Source organism: Gracilinanus agilis, chromosome 4 (genome assembly GCF_016433145.1).
Source record: "Gracilinanus agilis isolate LMUSP501 chromosome 4, AgileGrace, whole genome shotgun sequence".
Lineage (NCBI taxonomy): Eukaryota > Metazoa > Chordata > Mammalia > Didelphimorphia > Didelphidae > Gracilinanus > Gracilinanus agilis.
This window is the reverse complement of record NC_058133.1, coordinates 478,040,096-478,047,054: the sequence shown is the minus strand read 5'-3', so window position 1 is coordinate 478,047,054 and position 6,959 is coordinate 478,040,096. Positions and strand designations below refer to the sequence as shown.

The 6,959-nt window shown below is 39.7% G+C and overlaps 1 protein-coding gene across 1 annotated transcript; it reads left to right on the top strand.

Annotated features, from left to right (window-relative positions):
- The first annotated feature begins 4,277 nt into the window (after positions 1-4,277).
- On the top strand, positions 4,278-4,583 carry LOC123244364 (late cornified envelope protein 3D-like). Its single transcript, XM_044672794.1, has one exon. The coding sequence runs from the start codon at positions 4,278-4,280 to the stop codon at positions 4,581-4,583; it is 306 nt and encodes a 101-aa protein (XP_044528729.1).
- Positions 4,584-6,959: the final 2,376 nt, after the last annotated feature.

Sequence of the window (6,959 nt, the reverse complement as noted above, 5' to 3'; positions counted from 1 at the left end):
AAAGTGCTAAGCATCACTTCAGCCCTCAGTGAGAGATAGTCTTTTTGGTGTCAGAAGGTCTTCCCTTGATGTGGATGGCTACTGATTGATTAAGGTGATGGCTGCTGCAGGCTGGGGTGGCTGTTCCAATTTCTTAAAATAAGACAGCAATGAAGTTTCCCTCGTTGATTGGCTCTTCCTTTCATGAAAGATTTCTCTGTAGGATACCAGGTTGTCTGATAATATTTTACCTCAAGTATAACTTCTTTCAGAATTGGAGTTAATTTTCTCAAAATCTATAGCTATATAATTGTAATTGTATATATTTATTATTATTTGCCTCAAGGAATAGGGAGGGCCCACGGTAGGGAGAGAGATGTTATAATAGCCAGTCAGTGGAATGAACAGAATACACATAAAATGTATTGATTGTATGGGCACAGTTTGTGGTGCCCCAAAACAATTAGAAAAGGAACATCAAATATCACTTATAACAGATCCCTATAATACATATGAATAATGAAAAAGTTTGAAATATTTCAAGAATTAATGATACGCTGTTGAAAAATAGCATCAACAGATTTGCTAAATGCAGGATTGTTAGAAAGCTTCAATTTTAAAAAAGCACAATAAAATGAGGTATGTGTATGAAATGGATCTTCCCTTTTAAAGATGAAGTCACAGGCTAAATCCTTTAACTAAGTGTCTTTAAACACCAAAATGACCATACATTTAACAATATTGCAATTTATACTCAACATTATAGGGTCCAGTGGAAAAGGTCCTGGGTCTGTTATTATTGCTTCAAAACTTGGATTTACTATTTGCTATCTAGGTCACCTTGAAAAAATAACAAGCTCTCAAGGGTTCAATTTTCTCTGCTATAAAATGAGGGAATTAGATTAGAGGACATCTGAACTTCTTTCTTTAGATCTTGTTATGTAAAATGAGATAAACCAGGTCTTTTCTTGTTACAGAGCTCCAGAAATTCCTATTGACTTTGGTAATGATGATAATGATGGCAGTTTTGGCAATGATGCTAAAGACAATGATGACCAAATGGGATAAGTTACGTAAAGTTGAAAGAACTAACTGAATGCCAGGTTACTATAAATACCTTTTCATGATGACTAAGAAAGCAGTGACATTGATGACAGTCACAAAGGATCCATTCTTACTTGTGGTCCCCACCCCACTAGTTAATTATTCTTTTATCCACCCAAGACAAGGTCTAGGACTTGGAAACTTTATTTTTGTTATTCAGTCATTTCAATTATGTCTGACTCTGTATGATCCCTTTTGGGGTTTTGTTGGCAAAGATATTGAAGTGTTTTGCCATTTCTCCTTCAATTCATTTTAAACATATGGAAACTAAGACAAACTGGTTTAAGTGACTTGCCCAGGGTCACACATCTAGTAAGTGTCTGAGGCTGGATTTGAATTCAGGTTTTCTTGACTCCAGTATTAGTGTTTCATCTATGTGCCCCTAAACCTTAGGAAAGTTTCAAGATCTCCTCCCTTCCACCCAAAATGATAGACTAGAATAGGAGGAAAGTTCAGTGGTTAAATGAAGTTCAGTACACTCTCTGGGCTTGGAATTTAGAGACAAGAGGATGGTTCAGATGGTTGTCCTCTGTCCTTATGATATGACTTTTTGAAAATAGCTCCCATGGTGACTCCTCTGGTGATTGAAAGCACCTAGAAAATCTCAGAAGGCCTTTTTGAGAAGAGATGAGAACAGTTGCTAGAGGACAACATAGAACATATATTAATGGGGGCAATAAAGGACTACAAATTACTCTAAAAGAAAAGTAAAATATTTCTTATCTTTCTAGCTCACCATAAATAGCCTCTCATTGTGATAATACATGTATAACCCAGTGAATTGCTTGTCAACTTCAGGAGGAGGGAGGAAAAAGGGGAGGAAAAAGGGGAGGGAGACAACAAGAATCATGTAACCATGGAAAACATTATTTTTAAAATAGCTTCTCATTCATGAAGATGCTCATAGTTATCCCAGCCAGAAAAGTCCTCTTCCTGGTATGACCTCCTGAGCATGTTTTCTGTATCCCTCATGGCAATTTCATCTATTGTCTATTTGTCTTTTCCCTAGAAGTTTATAAGCTCCTTGGGGATGAGGGTCATTTTTATTCATTTTTTGTATTCCCAGAAACTTTGAGCACAAAGGCTTCCACATATGATATGCTCAATCAATATTGTTAAGTGGATAATAAAAGAATCAAGACATGGTCAGGGACTTCTTACCAAAGAAGCCTAAAAATTCAGAAGGAGGGAGGGAGTCTTTGACCTGCAACAACTATTCAATGGTTCAGAGTCTGTGAGAATACAAAGTTGGGCCTGTGAAAGTCTGTCCTAAGGAGAAAGAAGAAAAGTACATTGTAGATATGGATGATGAAAAGAAATGAGTGTGGGAGAAGCCAAAAATCAAAGATAAGACTAGAGTATGGCATTTTTGGGGACAAGCCAGCCCTTTGTGGAAGAAGAAGCAAAGACCACCTGAAGGTTTTTAGGAATGGATATAACCTCAGTGACTAAAGCCCTTTAGCCATTGCCCAGTGGATGGACATCATTGATATTCCCCATAAGTGTGGAGGGGAGGAGCAGGTCCCTGATCCCAAGATAATAAATGGATTTCTCAGAGATTGGTATAGATCTCATATTTCTAGAGGAGAAGCCTTAGAGCTCCCATGGCCTGATTAAATGGAAAGGACAAAAGACATTGTGTCAGGAGACTTGGGTTCATATTCAAGGCCTTCTATTTTTCATTTGTATGACCTTAAACAAATTACTGTATCTATTTGAGCCTCAGCTTTTTCTTTTGTGACATGAGGGACCTAAAATGATGATAATGATAACTAGCATTTATATAGTGCTTCAAGGTGTGCAAAGCACTTTGTCTCATTTTATCCTCACAAAAGTCCTGGGAGGGAAATGCTATTATTATCTCCATTTTACAGATGAAGAAATTAAGAAAAAGAGAGCTTAGGATTTGAATTTGCCTTTCTGACCCCAGGTCCAGCATTCTATCCACTTTGTTCATTAGTTACCTCCTAGATCATGTTTCAAATTCCCTACAAATGAGATCAAATAAGATAATGTTTATAAAGTATTTCAAGGGGGCAGCTGGGTCACTCAGTGGATTGAGAAACAGTCAGAGACAGGAGGTCCTAGGTTGAAGTCTGGCCTCACTTCCTAGCTGTGTGACCCTGGGCAAGTCACTTAACCCCCATTGCCTAGCCCTTACCACTCTTTTGTCTTAGAACCAATACACAGTATTGATTCTAAGATGGAAGGTAAGAGTTTAAAAAAATATTTCAAGAGTGTCTGGAACACAGTAAACACTTAATACATGCTTATTCCCTTCCCCTTCCCTTACAATTAAATAATCTTTTAATTGGTTCATTTGCATAGCTGTCACTTTGGAGAATGTTAGGAATTATCTGATTCATGCTATGTGTTAGGAAAGACACTCTTCCTTCTAGAGGGCTGAGTCTCATGGCAACATCTCTACCTGGGGTATCCTATAAAAGGTGTTCTCTTGCCACTGCCTTATCATCCATTCTGGTTCTTCAGGGACATTGTGTCTGTGGCTGTGATCGGGGTGAGTATTCCTATGAAAAGAGATTGGAAAGACTTTGAATAGGCTATTGGAGAATGACTATACAAATTAGGGGACAGAGGGTGGAAAGGGATGAAGTATAGGAGAGCCAGAAAAAATGGAACAGGGTCCAACTGAGTCAGAATCAGGAAATCAGGAAAGCTTGAGAAAAATAGATGTTGTGCTTTAGTTTTGTTATAGACTCACAGAGAACCTGGAGCTCCCTCATAGCACAGAAAGTAAGGACCCATTATCTGGTAGTAAAGGAGCTACAATGGTCATAATTCCTAGAAACTTTGTCCTTAGCCAGAATCCTAAGGATGTTCCCATGATATTGGGACAGCAAGTCCTCTTCCCTTACTTCTTTTCAAAGTGATATTCCGCTACTTGCCTAGAGATTCTAAATGTTTTGCTTAATTCTAAATTATATATTAAATTGATATGTTAATAAACTATTAATACTCCATTATTATCTCAAAACCTATTGCCTGTTTAATAAATTGCAAATGTAGGGAGTAAGCTAATGCTATGGAATCTTGTCTCATCTATCTAGAAATCAATATGTTTCTGATGGAGTTGGCAATGTGGATTGACTCTAAGTAGAGGGAGTTTCTTAACCAGAGTTTCATGCACTGAAAAGTCTCTCCATTATTTTTCAGAATTACTGACTCACCCAAAGATGTCCTGCCAGCAAAACCAGCAGCAGTGCCAGCCCCCTCCCAAATGCCAGACTCCCAAGATCCTTCCCCAAGCTCCATGCTCTGCTCCAATCTCTTCCTGCAGTGGGTCCAGCCATGGGGGAGGCTGCAGTTCAGGCTCTGGAATGGGCTGCAGCTCTGGCTCTGAAGGTGGATGCAGCCTCTTTTCCCATCATCACAGGCGATCCCACAGATGTAGGCGCCAGAGTTCTGACCACTGTGATAGTGGCAGTGGGCACAGCCAGCAGTCTGGAGATTCCTGTGGGAGCTCTGGCGGTTGCTGCTGATTCTGAATCAACTCTTCACTTTTCCCCCCTTTATTCCTTACTCATCCTCCTTTTTGATTTTTCCTTGGGCTCTAAACTGATTGGATATCTTGAGGAACCTAAGGTTATTTACAAAGATCATTTCATTTTATTCCTAAACCCTAGATCTCAAATTTGAATCCAATCATATTTACCTCATTTTTCTCATGTAACAATAAAGCTCTATCTGGTCCCAATTGTCTCCTATTCTCTATTCTTCCTCCTTTTATAGTCAAAGACTCCCTTTATGTAATGTGTCCTTACACCCATTGTCCCTGCTTTATGCCTGAATTAGAGGCTGCTAGGGTTTTACCTGTCCAGGAGTTTCTTTCCATGAAGACCCAAGAGGACATGGAATAACAGTGTGTGCTATGCAAAATTGAAAATTGATTGATCGTGAGAGCCATCTTTGCCCCAAACGGAAGAAACTTGCTGGGCGGAGTTCATAGAGCAAAGGCCAGAGAAGTCCAAAGGGGGCTTTGGGTCTTGTGGACCCTCTTTCATGAAGTAAAAGACCTATTAGGATAAGTCAGAGGCTATGAAAAATATTAGAAAAACCATGGAGGTGGAGAGGCCCAAAAGGCTAGAACTACATTGGCAAAGGTGTGGCATGCATGCAGAGCTGGCGCTCAGGGATCTGCTCCATTCCCCTTTTCCCCAGGGACTGAGGACATTTTTTGCATGCCCTGTCCCTCTAGCCAGCCACCCAGAGAGGGTACTTCTTCCCTCTATTCTCGGGGGTAATGGAGGGAGCTCACAGGCAGCTTGAAGTTGCAATTTGGGCACCCAAACTTAAAAACCTTCGCCAACACTGGGCTAGATGATTGCCAGAAAGAGACCTCCCAGTCCTCTAGTTTGCAATAGTTTTGAGAAACAAGGCTTGGTTTGAATATTTAGGAAGGCTCTTTCATTGTATCTGTTGAATGGAGGTAAAGAAATCTTCCTACACTGAGTTTCAGGCATCTGCAAAATCTTGCTACTTCTTAATTACTGAACTCTGTCAGCAAAATGAGCTATAATGCAATTTGCTATGAAGTCATTTAAGATATAGTGGATAGGATATGTGAGCTTTACCATTCTTTCCTAGTCCAGCTCTAGTCCTGGATGCCAAACTAATTCCTGATATAGCAGGGCACAGACATATCAAAACCTTCCCCCTTCCCCTCTCATGCCTCTTCTGTCCCAAAAAATACCTCTTTTCATCAGATGCAAACAAAAATTAGGACTCTCTTCAACTGCCAAATTTCAGTGTCCAAGGACCAATATTCACTCTTCCCTATCCAGATCCTGTCTCCCTGCCCCACCACTGTTCTAAGTACTTCCCATCCTCTGGAGCTCCCTTTGTATTTGAACCTTTCCCCAAACCTTCTCATCAAAGAAAAATAATGGAGAGACTTTTCAGAAGCAAAGAAATTTCCTTCACTTAGAGCCAATACACATTGTTAACTCTCAAAAACACATTGATAGAGAAGACTTAAGACTACAACGCAATATTATATGTTTGTAAGTTAATACATGCTAAGATGATAATTGCTCTCCAAAATATGCTCCGCATGCATTTGCATTTGTTCTTAACAATAAAAATGATGATAATTCATTTATTTGGAGTTTTAATTTTTTTTTCAAAGCTCCTTCCTTCTGACAACTCTACAAGATCATAAAGAAGGTGGAGATCAAAGGAGTTAAATCACTGTCTTATGGATATTCAGCTAGTAAGCATCAGAGACCATACTTGAACAGGTCTCTCAAGTCAAGTCCAGCACACTATTTGGGACAAAGTCTTATCTCAGAGGAATCATTCTCAATAGGTGAGATTTCTGGTTCTGTGACAAATTATTACAATGAGCACATTTGGGTGATAAATTAGGGTGTCTTCTGGTATCCCTCAAACCCTGAAAATTCTTCTGGCTAGATAGCCTTCTGTAATACTCACAGGGTCCACTCAGATTTCACAGACTGCTTGCCTGGTCATAATTTCTGTGATCTTCTCCATGAAGAACCTTTGGGACTGGCATTTAGAGGCTGGCAAGAGTTAGATTTTGCAGAGGATAATTAAGAAGCATGATTAAGGTGTCATCATTCTGTGGTTGTTTTCCAGCTCTCCATGGCTTTTGGAAGGTGACAGTATGCAGAAGGGGCTTGATTTGGGGAGAATGGCACTTTCTGAAGAAGGACAGTGCAAATAGACATTCCATGAAATCATGCAGAGTGGATTTTGAATCTCTTTCCAGTCTTGTGGTGGAGGAGAAAAGGAAGCAATAATCAGCAGAGGAGAGAGCACGATAGCAGGATGTGGAAGTTGATAGTGCTCGGGAACAGAAACAAGTGTCTATGTCTTTGTGAGCTCATTCCAGTCCA